We start from the raw sequence: 24,668 nt of genomic DNA, 5'->3' as shown, positions 1-24,668 counted from the left end.
TGCATCTGCACGCACAGTGAGGCGAAGACTTTTGGAGGATGGCCTGGTGTCAAGAAGGGCAGCAAAGAAGCCACTTCTCTCCAGGAAAAACATCACGGACAGACTGATATTCTGCAAAAGGTACAGGGATTGGACAGCTGAGGACTGGGGTAAAGTAATTTTCTCTGATGAATCCCCTTTCCCGATTGTTTGGGGCATCCGGAAAAAAGCTTGTCCGGAGAAGACAAGGTGAGCGCTACCATCAGTCCTGTGTCATGCCAACAGTAAAGCATCCTGAGATCATTCATGTGTGGGGTTGCTTCTCAGCCAAGGGAGTGGGCTCACTCACAATTTTGCCTAACACAGCCATGAATAAAGAATGGTACCAACACATCCTCCAAGAGCAACTTCTCCCAACCATCCACGAACAATGCCTTTTCCAGCATGATGGAGCACCTTGCCATAAGGCAAAAGTGATAACTAAGTGGCTCGAGGAACAAAACATTGATATTTTGGGTCCATGGCCAGGAAACTCCCCAGACCTTAATCCCATTGATAACTTGTGGTCAATCCTCAAGAGGCGGGTAGACAAACAAAAACCCACAAATTCTGACAAACTCCAAGCATTGATTATGCAAGAATGGGCTGCCATCAGTCAGGATGTGACCCAGAAGTTAATTGACTGCATGCCAGAGCGGATTGCAGAGGTCTTGAAAAAGAAGGGTCAAACTGCCAATATTGACTCTTTGCATCAACTTCATGTAATTGTCAATAAAAGCCTTTGACACTTATGAAATTATTGTAATTATAATTCAGTATTCCATAGTAACATCTGACCAAAATATCTAAAGACACTGAAGCAGCAGACTTTGTGAAAATTAATATTTGTGTCATTCTCAAAACTTTTGGCCACGACTGTATTCTTCATACTATAAAGTAATATAAAATAATGCCATTCTAACCAAATCTTGTCTGCTAAATGAACTAGTGTAGCCCACAGCCATATGACATAGCTGGATCAGGACCTAACATAAGGACAACTCAGAGTATGCTATTCTGTTCTTCTTCCTACCATGTTTCTTTAGACCTGCCTGTAATAGATAATGGATTTATTGAAAAGGTGTAGGCTATATTACATGGATTTATTAGACTTTTTAAAATGTAGATGTTCCAAAGGTCTGCATTAGTGGCTTGTAGGCTGTGTGTGGAAGCTAGAAGATGCTAAATATGTTAATGTTAATTAACGGTCAATTACCGTGAGACCGACAGTTATTTGCTTGACAATCACCGCTACAGCCCTATATGTGACTACCTGCTGCAATACTGTACTGGTGTTGTGTGTCCCCCTTAACAGATAAAGAAATGGAGTGCAATCCTCCAAAAGGTTCAATAATGAACCAATCCTATGGCAGTAACAAGATGAGGTGTTTTCCACAGAAGAACAGGCAAACACAGTTTTAATCACAGTTCACCAAGAACATTGATTGACAACAGGCGGTGATTGATCCGGTCGGTAATGTGCAGTAACTACGACATCAGTCCATTTATAGAGTGTTCTTGACCACAGTAATTAGATTAGATGCACAGCGTCTGCCACAAACCTCGGCTACCCTCGTCAATAGCTTTCTTGCTTCCTATAGTGTACCACAGCAGCCTGGCTCAGCCTGGCTCTCCCTCCTCTTAAGGCCATTACCACTGAGCAAATCAAAGCACATCAGCTACACAGCAGCAGGCCTGATGGCTCCATCTCCCCCACATTCTAATCATGGTGAAAGTCATTCCTCATCAAGCCCCCGAGGTGGGCACGTGCCTGGCACACACAAACACACAAATCCATAGGGAGCCTGGCTCTGTGTGTGTGCTCGTGTTAAGCTAGGTCAGACACTAGTTTGAGGGAGGCAATACAAATGCGTAGTGGAGGACTTGGTGTGTGTGCATTTTTTTTCACTTCCTCTCTCCCTCCTAGTAAAGGGTGTCTTGCAATTTTGACGTGGTTTGGGATTAAAGCAGTACTTGCTGCTATCAAAGACTGGTTTGGCTGCAACTTCTGAGGGAGGATGGGAGGAGTGATGGAGGGAGGTGTGGGCTCTGGATGAGTCATGTAATTGCTGGCTGAACAGCATGAGGTCTGAAACATGTTGCGGTGCTCATCTTCTGCAGCTTGAAGTCAATAATCATTTTTGTAGTTTCCAAGTTCAGACTCAGAAATAGCGTTGTATTGCGGGTTTTAACAAAACCACAGTCATTCTATTCTTTGCTGAAGAGAAGGCTTTGTAGAGTTCTCATAAGGTAATATGGGTTTCTGTGTTATTCAAAGCAGAGCATCAGCTCCATTTCCATTCAGTTACAAGTTGCATGCGTTTGTGAATTTCCCATCTAGGAGTTCCATTCTACTCTCCCACCTAGGAGTTCTATTCTATTCTACTCTCCCAACTAGGAGTTCCATTCTACTCTCCCATCTAGGAGTTCCATTCTACTCTCCCACCTAGGAGTTCTATTCTATCTCTCCCACCTAGGAGTTCTATTCTATCTCTCCCAACTAGGAGTTCCATTTTACTCTCCCACCTAGGAGTTCTATTCTATTCTACTCTCCCACCTAGGAGTTCTATTCTACTCTCCCACCTAGGAGTTCCATTCTATTCAACTCTCCCACCTAGGAGTTCTATTCTACTCTCCCAACTAGGAGTTCCATTCTATTCTCCCACCTAGGAGTTCCATTATATCTCTCCCACCTAGGAGTTCCATTCTATTCTACTCTCCCACCTAGGAGTTCTATTCTACTCTCCCAACTAGGAGTTCCATTCTACTCTCCCACCTAGGAGTTCCATTATATCTCTCCCACCTAGGAGTTCCATTCTATTCTCCCAACTAGGAGTTCCATTCTACTCTCCCACCTAGGAGTTCTATTCTATTCTACTCTCCCAACTAGGAGTTCCATTCTACTCTCCCACCTAGGAGTTCCATTATATCTCTCCGACCTAGGAGTTCCATTCTATTCTCCCAACTAGGAGTTCCATTCTACTCTCCCACCTAGGAGTTCTATTCTATTCTACTCTCCCACCTAGGAGTTCTATTCTACTCTCCCACCTAGGAGTTCCATTCTATTCTACTCTCCCATCTAGGAGTTCCATTCTACTCTACTCTCCCACCTAGGAGTTCCTATTCCTTTGTTTACACTCCTGAATTGTTTTGATCCTGTATTGTGATTCACACATTAAAGTCGAAGACAGAACATCTACTACTGCAGAGCGTAAACAATCACGTTGTATGGTGCTGTGATTCTCTCTCTGTGTGGGTGCATGTGAGTAGGTACACAATACAATGCAACATTACTGTAAATGAAGGCACAATGGTACATCCTTCACATACACACAACACCTGTAGGCTGTGTTTGTGTGTGTGTGTACAGTATGTGTTTCTTACCTGTCCCCAGGAGCCAGTGACCCATTGGGTACAGGGTTGGCTGTTACAGGCCTGGATGTTGCTGGGCAGATGGTCCTCATCACAGCGATCCTCTTCTGGACAGGTAACCAGACGCTGCTGCTCCCCTCCCCCACACACCTCAGAGCACTGGGACACACACACACACACACACACACACACACACACACACACACACACACACACACACACACACACACACACACACACACACACACACACACACACACACACACACACACTTAAGGATAACCATGACTGTGCGTATTGCTTTTCAGACAGTCTCAAAGCACTTAACATTGCATGAGGGGAACTATGTGGATAACCCCTTATTACACATCAATTATCACAGTGAATATAACCCCTTATTACACATCAATTATCACAGTGAATATAACCCCTTATTACACTTCAACTATCACAGTGAATATAACCCCTTATTACACATCAACTATCACAGTGAATATAACCCCTTATTACACATTAATTATCACAGTGAATATAACCCCTTATTACACTTCAACTATCACAGTGAATATAACCCCTTATTACACTTCAACTATCACAGTGAATATAACCCCTTATTACACATTAATTATCACAGTGAATATAACCCCTTATTACACATTAATTGTCACAGTGAATATAACCCCTTATTACACATCAACTATCACAGTGAATATAACCCCTTATTACACATTAATTATCACAGTGAATATAACCCCTTATTACACTTCAACTATCACAGTGAATATAACCCCTTATTACACATCAACTATCAGTGATAACCCCTTATTACACATTAATTATCACAGTGAATATAACCCCTTATTACACATTAATTATCACAGTGAATATAACCCCTTATTACACATTAATTATCACAGTGAATATAACCCCTTATTACACTTCAACTATCACAGTGAATATAACCCCTTATTACACATTAATTATCACAGTGAATATAACCCCTTATTACACTTCAACTATCACAGTGAATATAACCCCTTATTACACATTAATTATCACAGTGAATATAACCCCTTATTACACTTCAACTATCACAGTGAATATAACCCCTTATTACACATTAATTATCACAGTGAATATAACCCCTTATTACACATCAATTATCACAGTGAATATAACCCCTTATTACACATTAATTATCACAGTGAATATAACCCCTTATTACACATTAATTATCACAGTGAATATAACCCCTTATTACACATCAACTATCACAGTGAATATAACCCCTTATTACACAATTATCACAGTGAATATAACCCCTTATTACACATCAATTATCACAGTGAATATAACCCCTTATTACACAATTATCACAGTGAATATAACCCCTTATTACACATCAATTATCACAGTGAATATAACCCCTTATTACACATCAATTATCACAGTGAATATAACCCCTTATTACACAATTATCACAGTGAATATAACCCCTTATTACACATCAATTATCACAGTGAATATAACCCCTTATTACACATCAATTATCACAGTGAAGATAACCCCTTATTACACATTAATTATCACAGTGAATATAACCCCTTATTACACATCAATTATCACAGTGAATATAACCCCTTATTACACAATTATCACAGTGAATATAACCCCTTATTACACAGCAATTATCACAGTGAATATAACCCCTTATTACACATCAATTATCACAGTGAATATAACCCCTTATTACACAATTATCACAGTGAATATAACCCCTTATTACACATCAATTATCACAGTGAATATAACCCCTTATTACACATCAATTATCACAGTGAAGATAACCCCTTATTACACATCGACTATCACAGTGAATATAACCCCTTATTACACATCAATTATCACAGTGAATATAACCCCTTATTACACATTAATTATCACAGTGAATATAACCCCTTATTACACATCGACTATCAGTGATAACCCCTTATTACACATCAATTATCACAGTGAAGATAACCCCTTATTACACATCAATTATCACAGTGAATATAACCCCTTATTACACTTCAACTATCACAGTGAATATAACCCCTTATTACACATCGACTATCAGTGATAACCCCTTATTACACATCAATTATCACAGTGAATATAACCCCTTATTACACATCAACTATCACAGTGAAGATAACCCCTTATTACACATCAACTATCACAGTGAATATAACCCCTTATTACACATCAACTATCACAGTGAATATAACCCCTTATTACACTTCAACTATCACAGTGAATATAACCCCTTATTACACATCAATTATCACAGTGAATATAACCCCTTATTACACATCGACTATCAGTGATAACCCCTTATTACACATTAATTATCACAGTGAATATAACCCCTTATTACACATCAACTATCACAGTGAATATAACCCCTTATTACACATCAACTATCACAGTGAATATAACCCCTTATTACACTTCAACTATCACAGTGAATATAACCCCTTATTACACATCGACTATCAGTGATAACCCCTTATTACACATCAATTATCACAGTAATGATAACTTCTTATTACAAATGAACTGTCACAGAAGATAACCCCAACTATGACAGTGAGAGGTTAGGCATAACTATGGGTAGTAAGGAGAGAGGTAAGGAGAGAAGGAGATGGGAGGAAAGGATGTAACTAACCTGTCCCCAGGAAGAAGAGTACCAGTCCAGGCAGGGCTGGGGTAGGCAGGGCATGCGGGCCACCGGCCGGGTAGACACAGTCTGACAGTGGAAGGGCCGCAAAGGCCTCTGGTCCCTGGTGTCAAAGCAGTGGATCTCACGCAGGGTCACCCCACCACCACAGTTCTTGGAACACTGGGGCGAAAGAGGGTGAGAGGGACGGGGCTTAAACAATCCTGTTATCGTGATAAAAAGTTGCTTGATACTATACTGACTGATTTATTATTAATGCATTAATATTCCATTGTCCCATCATTGTTATTGCGATACAACATTCCATTATCGCCCCATCCATGAGTTATCGCTACAACATTCCATTATCGTCCCATGCCTAAGTCATGGTACAACATTCCATTATCGTCCCTTCCCAGAGTTATCGCTACACCATTCCATTATCGGCCCATGCCTGAGTCATGACACAACATTTCATTATCGTCCCAAACATGAGTCATGATACAACATTCCATTATCGAACCATCCCTGAGTTATCGCTAAAACATTCCATTATCGTCCACTCCCTGGTGTGGGGCCTTACCTTGGTCCAGTTCCCTATCCTCCAGGAGGAGCAGGGTCGGAGGTAGCAGCGCCGGGCCGGCACAGGCCTCTTGGTCAGGTCACAGTCAGACACCAGTCCCGTGCTGCAGACCACCAGCCTCCAGATGGCCCCCAGACCACAGCTAGTAGAACACTGCAACACAAGGGGAGGCAGTGAGGAGTGAACCAGGCACCATTCAATATCTTGTAATACATTGTAAGAGTTGCAGCCCATTCAGATACATAGAGATTAGTCACGGAGGACAAAATACTTCCTCATTTAAAAACCCAACACAGTAGAACACGAGAGACTGTTCTGTCTTTCTGTACAGAGTGAATGTGGTTGACTTTGAGAGAGTGCAAGTCATATTTGATTTCACTGTTAAAACACAGACAGAAAGTGGCATGCACTGTGTCATGACCTGTTGGGCTGATATATTTCCCTGCTGGCAATCTGAAAAGGTCAGAGAGCAGCCATTCATCATGATAGGAGAGTTGGGTTGTTTCTGTAGGAACCTGAGACCAGGGTGACAGTATGTCAGCATAATAAAGGGATGGGGACATTAATAGTGGCACACTGCTGGGCCTTGTTCCTCCCACACACTACATTTCCACCAGGGAGAATGTGTGGAATGCATAGAGAGTGGTGCAACTCACTGCGCTCCAGTTGCCGGCTCTCCAGAAGGAAGCTGTGGCGATTGGAGTTGAAGCTGTGGCGATTGGAGTTGAAGCTGTGGCGATTGGAGTTGAAGCTGTGGCGATTGGAGTTGAAGCTGTGGCGATTGGAGTTGAAGCTTGGCTTGGCACTGGGGTTGGCTCTGGTGTCCACCAGAGTGTAGTGGGAGAATGGGTTGGCAGAGTGGGCATGGCTGGCTCAGAGGACTGGGTGGGAGGCACAGCTGGCTCAGGGGACTGGGTGGGGGGCACAGCTGGCTCAGAGGACTGGGTGGGGGGCACAGCTGGCTCAGGGGACTGGGTGGGGGGCACAGCTGGCTCAGGGGACTGGGTGGGGGGCACGGCTGGCGCAGAGGACTGGGTGGGGGGCACGGCTGGCTCAGGGGACTGGGTGGGGGGCACGGCTGGCTCAGGGGACTGGGTGGGGGGCACGGCTGGCTCAGACTGGGTGAGGGGCATGGGTTTCGTGCCATCCTGGGGAGTGGTTGTGGTGACATCCACTGGGGGCTGGTATGTGAGGGGAGGGTCCAAGCCCCTGGATCTCAGCATGGGGGGGATGAGGATCTCATTGTAGTCAATCTCTGACCACCCGTATGGGGAGGGGACTGGAGGGCCCGCATTGGCCCCTTTAGATGGAGTTGGCCCAGTCGTGGAGGACTGTGCTGAAATGTCTGTCTCTAACTGGGCTGTGGCTGGCTCTGTCTCTGCTAACATTGACGGAGGTGGAGACTGAGGGTCTCCTTCCAGATAAGTAGGAGGAGAGGAGTCACTTCCAGTTGTTGATGTGCTGTGTTTGATGTTCTCCTGGTTTCCTGAGAGTGAATGGGAAAGAGGTGGGGGAGGAGAGGGTGGAAGATGTGGCTCCTGAGAGACAGGACGTGAGGTCACGGTGAAGTCACTGTCGGTGACCCCTAAATTGACTTCGCTATCAGCATTGGGCTCAATTTCAAAGTCCTGCTGATCAAAGTCTGGTTCACCAGGGAAAACGCCATTGTAATCCTCAGTGGAGTCTGGGGCTGGTGGCGCGTATGGAAGAGAGGTGGTTGCCTCCCATTGGGACAGGGTTGTGGTGAAAAAGCTGTCCTCGTATGTTTCAAACTCAAACACAGGACCTGGGGAAGGTGGATCCAGGGGTGGAACCGGGCTCTCCGTTTCATCTTGGTAGCCAGGGGATTGTAGTCCAATTGCAGTCTCCTGGTGGGAATTGTAGTCCAAAACACCCACTTCTTTCACCTCTTCTACCATTGTTGTGGTTACGGTGCCATCTTCATAGTCATGGCTGACAGGGGCAGTGGTGGTACATTCGATGGTTGTACCAACATTGCCGTCTTCCACATCAAAATGGACATAAATGTCAGTGTTTTCATCATCATTTTCTTCACTCTGGGGCACATGTGTGTTCTCAGTGGTCCCCATGCTAGTGGACACCGGGCTGGCTGCTGAGCTGAGGTAATGAGGCCAACCAAAATTACCGTTTGTTCCTTTCCAGCTTTGTGAAAACCTGGTCCCTAAAACTGGTGCTGAGGGTGTGGTGGAAACAGGTAGAAAATAGTCCTCTGAAAGGAGTACATCCTCCTCCTCTCTCTCTACTTCATTGGGTTTCTCCATCTGTGGTCTTCCATCAACGTCTGCATTGTCCAGGTTAGGGTCTTGTGGTTCCTCGACTTCTCTAATGAAAGGAGTCGTCTTAAAAGTGGTAGAAATGGGTGAGGTAGCTGTGGGAGGATCTGTTGTAGTTTCTCTGTAAACATGTTCTTCTGCACTAGAGCTTGGTTTAGGCTCCTGTTGTGGATCTAGTCCAAGATCATCCACCAAGTCTTTACCGTTGTTCCCCAAGCCAAAGTCATAGGAAATGTCCTCGTGGAATTTGATGAAGTTGTAGTCGTAGTAAAAATCGTCCACCGGTACATTGTTTTTGGCTGAGTTGTCAGTAGTCTTGTCAATGTGATTCGGATGGGGGATGATGTTATTCAGATTGTTAGGGGCCCTTGGCTGAGCTCTAGTCGTACTGTGTTTGGGCAGGGGGTTGGAGTCAGGGATGGAGTTGATTTCATTGATTTCCTTGCTTGACGAGCCACTGCCAGACCAGTCATTGCTGCCACCGAAGACGTCGATGATCTGAGGACAGTCCTGGAGGTAGCATGGAGTAAGGGAACTGGGATTCTTTCGGGGGTCACAGTCCACCCCTGTGTTTCTGGAACAGACAACCTTTCGGCTCCGCACACCACCGCCACACGTCAGCGAGCACTATGGGAGAAGCAGAAGAGGGTCAGATTAGGACAGACTGGTAACTGATCGATAACACAGCTTTAAATTTACAACCGCTAAACACCAGTTAGAGTGCCATCTTTATAAACAACATGGTACTGTACACACCTAATCTTCAGGACCTGTCCACCTCCTCTACTCTTCAGGACCTGTCCACCTCCTCTACCCTTCAGGACCTGTCCACCTCCTCTACCCTTCAGGACCTGTCCACCTCCTCTACCCTTCAGGACCTGTCCGCCTCCTTCCTCTACCCTTCAGGACCTGTCCGCCTCCTTCCTCTACCCTTCAGGACCTGTCCGCCTCCTTCCTCTACCCTTCAGGACCTGTCCGCCTCCTTCCTCTACCCTTCAGGACCTGTCCGCCTCCTTCCTCTACCCTTCAGGACCTGTCCGCCTCCTTCCTCTACCCTTCAGGACCTGTCCGCCTCCTTCCTCTACCCTTCAGGACCTGTCCGCCTCCTTCCTCTACCCTTCAGGACCTGTCCGCCTCCTTCCTCTACCCTTCAGGACCTGTCCGCCTCCTCTACCCTTCAGGACCTGTCCGCCTCTTCTACCCTTCAGGACCTGTCCGCCTCCTCTACCCTTCAGGACCTGTCCGCCTCCTCTACCCTTCAGGACCTGTCCGCCTCCTCTACCCTTCAGGACCTGTCCGCCTCCTCTACCCTTCAGGACCTGTCCGCCTGCTCTACCCTTCATGGTGCTCATAAGAGTTTTCACTTACAATTAAGTGAGTATACATTTTAATTAGGTTATACACTGTGTGTTAGCTGCTTCCTCAAAATCTTTCCCATGTCTACTCCACTCAAATGTCGTGGAACCAGAGTAAAACTAGCCTCTGTTTCAACTTGTATGCCCAGTGCAGAAAATGCAGCATTTTCCACATTAAACAAGACGAGACCAGATGTTCCTTCCTTCCTTAGTCTCTCCCTTCTCTGTGTGAGTCACTGCTGGAGCCATATCACATTCCCCTGAATGGCCTCCTCACCTCTGACCAGTTGCCTGTGGACCAGTCCGCGGGGCAGGGGACATGAGCGTTACAAGGCGCCGCTGACTCAGGCCTGGGCATGTGGTGACATTCAGAGGGCTGCAGGGCTCTGTTCTCCTCCAGACCTACGGCCTGGATGCACAGCACCGTCCTCTTGGCCAAGCCCTTCTCACCGCACGTGGCCGAGCACTTCTGCCACTCGCCCACCCACCATCTGAATGGAATGGTCACAAAGAAAGACAGACAGAAAGTGTAATGTGTGTGTGTTTGGTGTGTGTGTGTGTGTTTATGCTTAGTGCATGTTTGAGAGGGTGTATTCTTTCTGGTGTGTTTATTATTATATATATTTTTTACCCCTTTCCCCCCATTTTCGTGGTATCCAATTGGTAGTTACGGTCTTGTCTCATCGCTGCAACTCCCGTAAGGACTCTGGAGAGGCGAAGGTCGAGAGCCGTGCATCTTCCGAAACACAACCCAACGAAGCCACACTGCTTCTTGACACAATGCCCACTTAACCCGGTAGCCAGCCACAGCAATGTGTCGGAGGAAACACCGTACACCTGGCGACCGTGTCAGCGTGCACTGTGCCCGGCCTGCCACAGGAGTCGCTAGTGCACGATGGGATAAGGACATCCCTGCTGGCCAAACCCTCCCCTAGCCCGGACGACGCTGGGCCAATTGTGCGCCGCCCCATGGGTCTCCCGGTCGTGTCCGGCTGTGACAGAGCCTGGACTCAAACCCAGAATCTCTAGCAGCACAGCTAGCATTGCGATGCAGTGCCTTAGACCACTGCGCCACTCGGGAGGCCTTTCTGGTGTGTTTATGAACGCATGTATGATTTGTGTGTATGTGCGTGCGTGTGCATGTATGTGTGTGTATGTTTACAAAGGTGTGTGTGTGTGAGAGAGCATGCAAGCCCTACAGTGGGTCTTATCCCAGTATAAATCTGGTCCTGGGGGCAAACTCACATGGCCGGGCAAAGCTCCTCATTGCAGCTGGCTCGTTTATCGTCAGGACGGGTCGTTGAGTCACAGTAGCCCTCTTCTACTATCCCAGAGGTCCTCTCCACACAGTGAACAATCTGTCGCTGGACACCTGGAATTCCAGAGGGATACACAGGAACAGCTGTTAGAAATGACACACACACACACACACACACACACACACACACACACACACACACACACACACACACACACACACACACACACACACACACACACACACACGAAAGACCCCCCCAAACACACACACAGAAAGACCCACACAGATTCTAACACAGAAGAACAGAGACAGACAGACATGTATACTACACATACACACACATCTAAACATTTAAAACGCAGACACACACCAAAGCACCCAGACATATCCTCGGACACGCATCAAGAAGCAGGTCTCAGAACAGAAACTCACACAGGCATGAACACAAGTCAAATGTTTCCACAGTTTAAGATACATTACTGATTAATAGCTTTCAAAGCAGATTCCTACAGTAAATGTTGGTCTGTCAACTGAGTTGTAGTAAACCCATCTACAATGCATTTGGAAAGTATTCAGACCCCTTGACCCCTTTCCCACATTTTGTTATTCTAAAATGGATGAAATAAAATAAAAAAAATCCTCAGAAATCTACATACAATCTACATACAAAAAAATTGTTTTTAGACATTTTTACAAATGTATTATAAAGAACATAATTTACATAGGTATTCAGACCCTTTGCTATGAGACTAGAAATTTAGCTCAGGTGCATCCTGTTTCCATTGATCATCCTTGAGATGATTCTACAACTTGATAGGAGTCCACCTGTGGTAAATGCAATTGATTGGACATGATTTGGAAAGACACACACCTGTCTATATAAGGTCCCACAATTGACAGTGCATGTCAGAGCAAAAACCAAGCCATGAGGTTGAAGGAATTGTCCGTAGAGGTCCGAGACAGGATCGTATCGAGTCAGAGCTCTGGGGAAGGGTACCAAAAAAATGTCTGCAGCATTGAAGGTCCCCAAGAACACAGTGGCCTCTATCATTCTTAAATTGAAGATGTTTGGAACCACCAAGACTCTTCCTAGAGCTGGCCGCCCGGCCAAACTGAGCAATCGGGGGAGAAGGGACTTGGTCAGCGAAGTGACCAAGAGCCTGATGGTCACTGATAGAGCTCCAGAGTTCCTCTGTGGAGATGAGAGAACCTTCCAGAAGTACAACCATCTCTGCAGCACTCCACCAATCGTGCCTTTATGGTAGAGTGGCCAGACGGAAGCCACTCCTCAGTAAAAAACACATGACAGCCCGCTTGGAGTTTGCCAAAAGACACCTACAGATTCTGACCATGAGAAACAAGATCTCTGGTCTGATGAAACCAAGATTGAACTCTTTAGCCTGAATGCCAAGCGTCATGTCTAGAGGAAACCTGGCACCATCCCTACGGTGAAGCATGGTGGTGGCAGCATCATGCTGCGGGGATGTTTTTCAGCGACAGGTAGACTAGTCAGGATCAAGGGAAGATGAATGATGAATCTATGGTACAGAGAGATCGTTGATGAAAACCTGCTCCAGAGCGCTCAGGACCTCAGACCGTGGTGAAGGTTCACCTTCCAACAGGACAACGACTCTAAGCACACAGCCAAGACAATGCAGGAGTGGCTATGGGACAAGTCTCTGAGTGGCCCAGCCAGAGCCCAGACTTGAACCCGATCAAACATCTCTGAAGAGACCTGAAAATAGCTGTGCAGCGATGCTCCCCATCCAGACAAAGCTTGAGAGGATCTGCAGAAAAGAATGGGAGAAACTACAGGTGTGCCAAGCTTTGTGTCATACCCAAGACGACTCAATGCTGTAATCGCTGCCAAAGGTGCTTCAACAAAGTACTGAGTAAAGGGTCTGAATACTTACGTAAATGTGATATTTCAGTTATTTATTTATAATACATTATGGGCTGTCAAATTACCACTGCAATTCAATTCTGGAAACATGGAGGATTATTAAAAGACTGAATATAAATGAATGTTAGGCTAATACATTCTACTGCTATTCATTTTAGAACGTGTCATCCTTAATGATGAATTATAGACATTCCTATACATTTTATACCCAGCGATATTAGGGTAACTTGAGATTTTGCAAAGGGGTTACTGTAAGTCAATGTTTACAGTAGTTTAAAACACAAATAAATCTGAAATCCACATTTCTAATGATTCTCATAAACTTCTGTCTAGCAAGCTGGGACTTGTCTGAATGCAGAACAGAAACTTTATTGTCCCTCTTCGTCTTCTGCTCGACTCACAGCTCCCTGAGACAACATCCCTCATGTCACACCTCATAGCCAGAACAAGCCTCAAATCTAGCGAGCCGCTGTGATGAGAGTTGTGGTTGTGAGACAGTGCTGGACAAGACAAGAAGGAAACCCCCTGAGGTGGCGAGACCAATTTATCTGTTCCTCTCATCTTTCTCCCCGTCATTAGCCTCTACTCCCCCTCAGGGCTTCCAACCCATCTGAGCAGGGGCCAACCTCTCACCTCCGCTGGTCCTTCCTGCATGGGCCAGTCAGACGGCTTTGTCTGCTAGCTGACTTACACCTTGATTGACACACCCTGGGAGAGGGAGGGGGAGGCACAGCAACCCCTGGGAGAGGGAGGGGGAGGCACAGCAACCCCTGGGAGAGGGAGGGGGAGGCACAGCAACCCCTGGGAGAGGGAGGGGGAGGCACAGCAACCCCTGGGAGAGGGAGGGGGAGGCACAGCAAACCCTGGGAGAAGGAGGCACAGCAAACCCTGGGAGAGGGAGGGGGAGGCACAGCAACCTCTGGGAGAGGGAGGGGGAGGCACAGCAAACCCTGGGAGAGGGAGGGGGAGGCACAGCAACCTCTGGGAGAGGGAGGGGGAGGCACAGCAACCTCTGGGAGAGGGAGGGGGAGGCACAGCAACCCCTGGGAGAGGGAGGGGGAGGCACGGCAACCCCTGGGAGAGGGAGGGGGAGGCACGGCAAACCCTGGGAGAGGGAGGGGGAGGCACAGCAACCTCTGGGAGAGGGAGGGGGAGGCACAGCAACCTCTGGGAGAGGGAGGGGGAGGCACAGCAACCTTTGGGAGAGGGAGGGGGAGGCACAGCAACCTTTGGGAGAGGGAGGGGGAGGCACAGCAACCTCTGGGAGAGGGAGGGGGAGGCACAGCAAACCCTGGGAGAGGGAGGGGGAGGCACAGCAACCTCTGGGAGAGGGAGGGGGAGGCACAGCAACCCCTGGGAGAGGGAGGGGGAGGGGGAGGCACAGCAACCCCTGGGAGAGGGAGGGGGAGGCACAGCAAACCCTGGGAGAGGGAGGGGGAGGCACAGCAAACCCTGGGAGAGGGAGGGGGAGGCACAGCAACCTCTGGGAGAGGGAGGGGGAGGCACAGCAAACCCTGGGAGAGGGAGGCACAGCAACCCCTGGGAGAGGGAGGGGGAGGCACAGCAACCTCTGGGAGAGGGAGGGGGAGGCACAGCAAACCCTGGGAGAGGGAGGGGGAGGCACAGCAACCTCTGGGAGAGGGAGGGGGAGGCACAGCAACCTCTGGGAGAGGGAGGGGGAGGCACAGCAACCTTTGGGAGAGGGAGGGGGAGGCACAGCAACCTCTGGGAGAGGGAGGGGGAGGCACAGCAACCTCTGGGAGAGGGAGGGGGAGGCACAGCAACCCCTGGGAGAGGGAGGGGGAGGCACGGCAACCCCTGGGAGAGGGAGGGGGAGGCACGGCAACCTCTGGGAGAGGGAGGGGGAGGCACGGCAACCTCTGGGAGAGGGAGGGGGAGGCACGGCAACCTCTGGGAGAGGCACGGCAACCCCTGGGAGAGGGAGGGGGAGGCACGGCAAACCCTGGGAGAGGGAGGGGGAGGCACGGCAAACCCTGGGAGAGGGAGGGTTTCCGCTGGTTAAAGAATACCATTCGGTCTGTCGAACCAGTAGAAAGGGATGGAGGGAGTGGAGAGGAGGACAGGTAAGGGGGGAGTAGGGGGGAAATGACATCATATAAGAGACTGGGAAAAGGGAAGCCAGATGGTGGGAAGGATCAGTGGGTTCTGCTATCAGAGACGTAGATTAGAGGGATGTTCAGGAGCATGTCTGATGTATTAGGTGAACCACGGGTCCCCCACATAATGGATTCTGCAGAATGAAGCTCACATCATTTTGCTCGTAGCAGTATCTTGATAAAAGAGGTGTATATCTACACTCCTACTGTGTACAAGCAGACTTCAGTCCAACTCCAGTAGGAGGCATGTCATCAGCCGCCTACATAGAAATACCAAGAATTCACCACGGCTCAGTATTCCAAAGAAGGAAGCCATTAAGACATCATGGTTATAACAGAGGACAAAGATGCCATTAAGACATCATGGTTATAACAGAGGACAAAGATGCCATTAAGACATCATGGTTATAACAGAGGACAAAGATGCTATTAAGACATCATGGTTATAACAGAGGACAAAGATGCCATTAAGACATCATGGTTATAACAGAGGACAAAGATGCCATTAAGACATCATGGTTATAACAGAGGACAAAGATGCCATTAAGACATCATGGTTATAACAGAGGACAAAGATGCATCAGGATAATGACATCACAGTTCGGTGCGATTCTTTAGAAAAAATAATTGACTTAGTCAAAGATACACTTTAGTAGAGGCATTCAGCGACAGTTGTTGTAATTGCTTTTTTTTGTCCTTGTTATAATGAAAACAGCATGGAATGTAGGGTCGTTATTAGTTGAATTAAATCGATTTGTTAGTTTTGTGACATTACTTTTTATAATATAAATTCCTATATAAAAGGGCATAGAGGGACTGGATGATAAAGTAAAGAAATAGGTTAGTCTGTGTAGTGAAATGGAAGGAAACAACTTAACATTCTTCAGGCAAGAAGAATGATGCCAGCACACATTAAATACCCTGCATTTGTGAAATTCAAATCGAGCCTCCAATCTCCAGAAGGCTCCATTTTTTAAAAACCCACTTATAGTTAAATTGCAATACTCCTATGAGTACCCGCTAAAGAGACAGGCTCTTAGTCACTTCGAGATTGTTCATAGAATTTGAAGACTGTATAGAGAAGCAAGACCATCTGTGCTCAAATTCCAACCTCAAATGACCTAAAACTGAATTAATCGCAGAAGCGTCTCATTTAATACGGGAGGCCTCTTGTGAATAAAAAGATGGTGCCTGAGCAGATGTCAACACATCGGAATTTGGTGCAGCTTGTTACCAGGGTAGACCTCATCCTGCATTAATCTATACTGCTAAATGGTCTCTCCAAACCCATGATTTACAGTGGGATGTTAATTGTCCACATGTTACCATCCATGGCAGAAGATTCATTGTAGACAATTGGTCATCATCATTATACTATAGGAAAAAGAAATCACAAACGGAAATTCTAATAAGTATTCAGAGGATGCTTTTCTGCTAACGTGCCCATTCAAATCAAATGTTATTTGTCACACGCGCCGAATACAACAGATGTAGACCTTACAGTGAAATACTTACTTACAAGCCCTTAACCAACAATTCAGTTTTAAGGAATAAAAAAAAAAGTTAATAATTAAAGAGCAGCAGTAAAATAACAATAGAGAGACTATATTTAGGGGGTACCAGTACAGAGTCAATGTGCGGGGGCACCGGTTAGTCGAGGTAATTTAAGTAATATGTAGAGTTATTAAAGTGACTATGCATAGATAATAACAGAGAGCAGCAGCAGCGTAAAATAGGGGGGGCAATGCAAGTAGTCTGGGAAGCCATTTGATTAGATATTCAGGAGTCTTATGGCTTGGGGGTAGAATCTGTTTAGAAGCCTCTTGGACCTAAACTTGGTGCTCCGGTACCACTTGCCGTGTGGTAGCAGAGAGAACCGTCTATGACTAGGAAGGCTGGAGTCTTTGACAATTTTTAGGGCCTTCCTCTGACACCGCCTGGTATAGAGGTCCTGGATGGCAGGAAGCTTAGCCCCAGTGATGTACTGGGATGTACACACTACCCTCTGTAGTGCCATGCTGTCGGAGGCCAAGCAGTTGCTATACCAGGCAGTGATGCAACCCGTCAGGATGCTCTCGATGGTGCAGCTGTAGACATTTTTGAGGATCTGGGGACCCATGCCAAATCTTTTCAGTCTCCTGAGGGGGAATAGGCTTTGTCGTGCCCTCTTCACGACTGTCTTGGTGTGCTTGGACCATGTTAGATTGTTGGTGATGTGGATGCCAAGGAACTCGAAGCTCTCAACCTGTTCCACTACAGCCCCGTCGATGAGAATGGGGGCGTGCTCGGTCCTCCTTTTCCTGTCGTCCACAATCATATCCTTTGTCATGATCGTGTTGAGGGAGAGGTTGTTGTCCTGGCACCACACGGCCAAGTCTCTGACCTCCTTCCTATAGGCTGTCTCATCGTTGTCATGATCAGGCCTACCACTATTGTGTCATCGGCAAACTTAATGATGGTGTTGGAGTCGTGCCTGGCCGTGCAGTCATGAGATATCCTTAGGTTTTGACCTTAAACTCATTTAATAAACGAGTGAACAGAACAAAAAGGGTCGTTCCATGAAGTCTAATTTGTAATTATCTTTGGGAATTCAGCCACATCATGCCATTCTTCAATTATAGTAATGAATGACTAATGCACTCAGAGTCATACAGATGCCACAACTGGCATGAGTTATTCGAATTTAACACGTTCAAAATCCCAAGTTGTCATCTCATCTCCAAATTCTAAAACTGGACTGATCGCCTGGTAGGCAGTGAATCGCAATGCTGTGGTCAATACCAAATAAGTAATTAGCTGCTCCTCTAGACCAATCAAAAAGTTGGGAACCAGTGAGGCAAGACTGAGGTAATTTAGGATCTCTTTTTGGCCCCTTTTTAAACCTGGGATCAAACTCTGAAGGAGTTTAAACACAGCATATACAAGCATATACAGGAGAGAGCCTACAGTACATTACATAAGCCACAACTAATGATAATGCACAATTTGTCTTTCCTCCAGGGTAGGATTATGAAGATTTATACTTGGAGTATTGGCAAAAGTCCCATATAAACACTGGGCCTATTGGGACTGCCCTAGACACGCTGGGCAGAAACTCATTTTCTATGAGAAAGATGAGATGAATACTAGCAGCATGTTGTTCACTTCTCCCCAAGCTAAGGGGGATCCTCAGCAATGAACACTGACAACATCTAAACACTGGGGCGCTTCAGTACTTTTGTTTTCTTCACACTGACTTACATGCCCCACATCTGGGAAGACTTTCGGAAGTTCAATAGCCTGACTACAAGATGCTGCTCTCTCTAAGGGAAGATCCTGGTTGAGTAAATACCAAGCAGAGCAGACACTGAAAACAATAACCAACTATACTGAACAAAAATATAAAACGCAACATGTAAAGTGTTCCATACGCACAAAAATCGTCTTTCTCTCAAATCTTGTGCACAAATTTGTTTACATTCCTTTTAGTGAGCATTTCTCCAAGATAATCCATCCACCTGACAGATGTGGCATATCAAGAAGCTGTTTAAACAGCATGATCATCACACAGGTGCACCTTGTGCTGGGGACAATAAAAGGGAACTCTAAAATGTGCAGTTTTTTTTCACACGACGCCACAGATGTCTCAAGTTGAGGGAGTGTACAATTGGCATGCTGACTGCAGGAATGTTGACCAGAGCTGTGGCCAGAAAATTGAATGTTCATTTCTCTACCATAGGCCACCTCCAACATCGTTTTGGAGAATTTGGCAGTACGTCCAACCGGCCTCACAACCGCAGACCACATGTAACCACACCAGCCCAGGACCTCCACATCCGGCTTCTTCACCTGCGGGATCGTCTGAGACCAGCTACCTGGACAGCTGATGAAACTGAGGAGTATTTCTGTCTGTAATAATGCCCTTTTGTGGGAAAAACTAATTCTGATTGGCTGGGCCTTGCTCCCCAGTGGGTGGGACTGGCTCCCATGTGGGTGGGCCTATGTCTCCCAGGTGCACCCATGGCTGCGCCCCTGCCCAGTCATGTGAAATCCATAGATTAGGGCCTAATTAATTTATTTCAATTGACTGATTTCCATATATTCCGTAAGAGGGTAAAATCGTTGAAATTGTTGCATGTTTGGTTTATATTTTTGTTCAGTATCGAATAGGTCAGGTCTGATTCAGAATGACAAGACAGCTCTCTCTCAAGAGTCTTGGTATCTACTCAACAAATAATTGCAGCGAATTGAAAAGGAAAGAATAAACAGTGCATCTGTATTGACAATGCCAGATTGGAAATATAGCCACACAGTTAATTAAATGAAATATAAAATATAAGCTTTTATGTGAACTAACACCCCCCCCCCTAACTAACACCCCCTAACTACCCCCCCCCCCCCCCCCCTAGTAGCTCTGACTTTGCTGATTGCCACTTTCAGGAAAAGATTTACTTACTATGACTGTGATATGTGGTTGTCCCACATAGCTATTTTAAGATGAATGCAACTGTAAGTCGCTCTGGATAAGAACGTCTGATAAATGACTTAAATGTCAAAATAAACATATTCATCAGCTGGCAAACAATGCATTATGGATGAAAACCCCCAAGAAACAAATAACAAAATAAACCATATTCACAAGAAGCCGTCAGGGAGTAATATTTTTGGGGCACCTGGTGTCTTTAAAAATGCCCTTTAAACAGTTACGCAATGCTCTCATTATTGCATTATCTCTCCCGTCATTGGCTAGGGCAAATGTGCCCTATATCCTGAGGTAGATAGTAAATGCTACGAACACATAACAGATAGGACAGTTGACACCGGAAAATCTGTGAAACATTTGCATAATGCAGGCACACAAGAGTGTGGTCAGATAACCCCTTTGACCTCTGGTTGCATTGCAGACAAAGGACTAATTGAGACTTCTCTACTCGGGGACATAGATACTCTAAATAACTCAAAGGACACACACCCAGTCTTGGCTAACAGACTGCTCTGAATACCTATCAAAGGACACATACCCAGCCTTAGCTGACAGACAACTTCAGTATGACAAGAGGCTGGACATCAAACATAACCTAACCTTAGTAGAATCATATCCGTTTAGTGGTCTGCCATTGACTGTAGAAGATCATAAAACATTGTATGTAGCCTTCCATGTCCCTTATATAATGCAGCATAGGACTATACTGTAACACTGGAAACACTGAAAAGACGTTGATTGTTAACTGTAAGTGGATGGGACAGGCCCACTGGAACTCATTAATATGCCAACTGCGAGAGCTTCCAGGAAGAGACTGAATATATACAGAGGCTCAAGCCAAGTACAGATGTTGGATATACACTACCATTCAAAAGTTTGGGGTCACTGAGAAATGTCATTGCTTTAGAAAGAAAAGCACATTTTTTGTCCATTAAAATAACATAAAATTGATCAGAAATACAGTGTTGACATTGTTAATGTTGTAAATGACTATTGTAGCTGATTTTTATGGAATATCTACATAGGCATACAGAGGCCCATTATCAGCAACCATCACTGCTGTGTTCCAATGGCACGCTGTGTTAGCTAATCCAAGTTAATAATTTAAAAAGGCTAATTGATCATTAGAAAACCCTTTTGCAATTATGTTAGCACAGCTGAAAACTGTTGCCCTGATTAATAATGCAATAAAACTGGCATTCTTTAGACTAGTTGAGTATCTGGAGCAGCAGCATTTGTGGGTTCGATTACAGGCACAAAATGGCCAGAAACAAAGACCTTTCTTCTGAAACTCGTCAGTCTATTCTTGTTCTGAGAAATTAAGGCTATTCCTGGCTCTAACCAGAATAGAAAGAGTACATTAGTGTCTAGTTTGAGAAACAGACGCCTCACAAGTCCTCAACTGGCAGCTTCATTAAATAGTATCAGCAAAACACCAGTCTCAACGTCAACAGTGTAGAAGCGACTCCGGGATGCTGGCCTTCTAGGCAGAGTTGCAAAGAAAAAGCCACATCTCAGACTGGCCAATAAAAAGAAAAGATTAAGATGGGCAAAAGAATACAGTCACTGGACAGAGGAACTCTGTCTAGAAGGCCAGCATCCCGAAGTCGCCTTTTCACTGTTGACGTTGAGACTGGTGTTTTGCGTGTACTATTTAATGAAGCTGCCTTGTTAAAAGTACATTTTGGGAATTTCTTTCCTCGTTAATGCATTTGAGCCAATCAGTTGTGTTGTGACAAGGTAGGGGTGGTATACAGAAGATAACCCTATTTGGTAAAATACAAAGTCCATCTCAAATAAGCAAAGTGAAACGACAGTCCATCATTCCTTTAAGACATGAAAGTCAGTCAATCCGAGAACATTTTAAGAACTTTGAAACTTTCTTCAAGTGCAGTCGCAAATCAAGCACTATGATGAAAATGGCTCTCATGAGGACCGCCACAGGAAAGGAAGACCCAGAGTTACATCTGGTGCAGAGGATAACATCATTAGTTACCAGCCTCAGAAATTGCAGCCCAAATAAATGCTTCACAGAGTTCAACATCAACTGTTCAGAGGAGACTGTGAATCAGGCCTTCATGGTCGAATTGCTGCTAAGAAACCCCAACTAAAGGACACCAATAAGAAGAAGAAACTTGCTTGGGCCAAGAAACACGAGCAATGGACATTAGACAGGTGGAAATCGTTCCATTGGTCTGATGAGTCCAAATGTGAGATTTTTGGATCTAACCACCGTGTCTTTGTGAGACTCAGAGTAGGTGAAAAGATGATCTCCGCATGTGTGGTTCTCACCGTGAAGCATGGAGGCGGAGGTGTGATGGTGCTTTGCTGGTCTGTGATTTATTTAGAATTCAAGGCACACTTAACCAGCATGGCTACCACAGCATTCTGCAAAGATATGCCATCCCATCTGGTTTGCCCTTAGTGGGACTATCATTTGTTTTTTAACAGGGCAATTACCCAACACACCTCCAGGCTGTGTAAAGGCTATTTGACCAAGACGGAGAGTGATGGAGTGCTGCATCAGATGACCTGGCCTCCACAATCACCCGACCTCAACCCAATTGAGAATGTTTGGGATGAGTTGGACCGCAGAGTGAAGGAAAATGTGGGAAGTCCTTCAAGACTGCTGGAAAAACATTCCAGTCGAAGCTGGTTGAGAGAATGCAAAGCTGTCATCAAGGCAAAGGGCAGCTACTTTTAAGAATCTAAAATATATTTGGATTTGTTTAACATTTTTTGGGTTACTACATGATTCAGTATGTGTTATTTCATAGTTTTATGTCTTCACTATTATTCTACAATGTAGAAAATAGTAAAAATAAAGAAAAACCCTTGAATGAGTAGTTGTGTCCAAACTTTTGACTGGTACTGTACACACACACACCTCTTGATTTTTTCCCACATTTTGCTACGTTAGTCTTATTCTAAAATGGATTAAACTGTTTCCCCCCCACAATCTACATACAATACCCCATAATGACAAAGCAAAAACTGTTTTTTACACATTTTTGCTAACTTCTAAACGGAAATATCACATTTGCATAAGTATTCAGACCCTTTACTCAGTACTTTGTTGAAGCACCTTTGGCAGCGATTACAGCATTGAGTCGTCTTGGGTATGACACAAAGCTTGGCACACCTGTAGTTTCTCCCATTCTTTTCTGCAGATCCTCTCAAGCTTTGTCTGGATGGGGAGCATCGCTGCACAGCTATTTTCAGGTCTCTTCAGAGATGTTTGATCGGGTTCAAGTCTGGGCTCTGGCTGGGCCACTCAGAGACTTGTCCCAAAGCCACTTCTGCATTGTCTTGGCTGTGTGCTTAGGGTCATTGTCCTGTCGGAAGGTGAGCCTTCAACCCCAGTCTAAGGTCCTGAGTGCTCTGGAGTAGGTTTTCATCAACGATCTCTCTGTACTTTGCTCCGTTTATCTTTCCCTCGACCCTGACTAGTCTCCCAGTCCCTGCCGCTGAAAAAATCCCCACAGCATGATGCTGCCACCACCATGCTTCACCGTAGGGATGGTGCCAGGTTTCCTCCAGATGTGACGCTTGGTATTCAGGCCAAAGAGTTCAATCTTGGTTTTGTCAGGCCAGATAATCTTGTTTCTCGTGGTCTGAGAGTCCTTTAGGTGCCTTCTAGCAAACTCCAAGTGGTCTGTCATGTGCATTTTACTGAGGAGTGGCTTCCGTCTGGCCACTCTACCATAAAGGCCTGGTTGATGGAGTGCTGCAGAGATGGTTGTCCTGGAAGATTCTCCCATCTCCACAGAGGAACTCTGGAGCTCTGTCAGAGTGACCATCGGGTTGTTCGTCACCTCCCTGACCAAGGCCCTTCTCCCCCGATTGCTCAGTTTGGCCAACCGGCCAGCTCTAGGAAGAGTCTTGGTGGTTCCAAACATCTTCAATTTAAGAATGATGGAGGCCACTGTGTTCTTGTGGACCTTCAATGCTGCAGAAATGTTTTGGTACCCTTCCCCAGATCTGTGCCTCCAGACAATCCTGACTCGGAGCACTACGGACAAATCCTTCGACCTCATGGCTTGGTTTTTGCTCTGACATGTACTGACAACTGTGGGACCTTATATAGACAGGTGTGTGCCTTTCCAAATCATGTCCAATCAATTGCATTTACCACAGGTGGACTCCTATCAAGTTGTAGAAACATCTCAAGGATGATCAATGGAAACAGGATGCACCAGAGCTCAATTTCAAGTCTCATAGCAAAGGGTCTGAATACTTACGTAAATAAGGTATTTCCGTTTTTATTTTTTATTACATTTGCTTTTCACATTGGAATTATGGGGTATTGTGTGTAGTTTGATGAGGGAAAAAAAATATTTAATCAATTTTAGAACAAAACGTGGAAAAAGTCAAGGGGCCTGAATACTTTCTGAATGCACTACACACACACAACATTGAATGGTTCCAGATGGCGGCTTGCTTACCCTATGCCAAACCTTTAAATGTATAATCTTAACCTCACCCATAACCCTTAACCTTCTCCAAATGAGTCATTTTAGAACAAATTCTTATTTTCAATGACGGCCTAGGAACAGTGGGTCAACTGCCTTGTTCAGGGGCAGAACGACAGATTTTTACCTT

General features: G+C 45.6%; 1 protein-coding gene across 2 annotated transcripts in view; it reads right to left on the bottom strand.

Moving 5' to 3' along the window:
• LOC139575608 (A disintegrin and metalloproteinase with thrombospondin motifs 7) overlaps positions 1 to 24,668 on the bottom strand; it is a 126,994-nt gene that overhangs the window by 4,152 nt on the left and 98,174 nt on the right. For both annotated transcript variants that reach the window (XM_071400747.1, XM_071400748.1), the window contains 6 exons: positions 11,569 to 11,695; positions 10,601 to 10,814; positions 7,331 to 9,595; positions 6,675 to 6,827; positions 6,101 to 6,274; positions 3,403 to 3,549 (listed from right to left, as the gene is read on the bottom strand). In XM_071400747.1, coding sequence (XP_071256848.1) covers positions 3,403 to 3,549; positions 6,101 to 6,274; positions 6,675 to 6,827; positions 7,331 to 9,595; positions 10,601 to 10,814; positions 11,569 to 11,695 — 3,080 coding nt within the window. The remainder of the gene's footprint in view (positions 1 to 3,402; positions 3,550 to 6,100; positions 6,275 to 6,674; positions 6,828 to 7,330; positions 9,596 to 10,600; positions 10,815 to 11,568; positions 11,696 to 24,668) is intronic.

Source organism: Salvelinus alpinus, chromosome 5 (genome assembly GCF_045679555.1).
Source record: "Salvelinus alpinus chromosome 5, SLU_Salpinus.1, whole genome shotgun sequence".
NCBI classification, from domain to species: domain Eukaryota; kingdom Metazoa; phylum Chordata; class Actinopteri; order Salmoniformes; family Salmonidae; genus Salvelinus; species Salvelinus alpinus.
The sequence above is the reverse complement of the archived record's forward strand: the minus strand, read 5'-3'. Positions and strand labels throughout refer to the sequence as shown.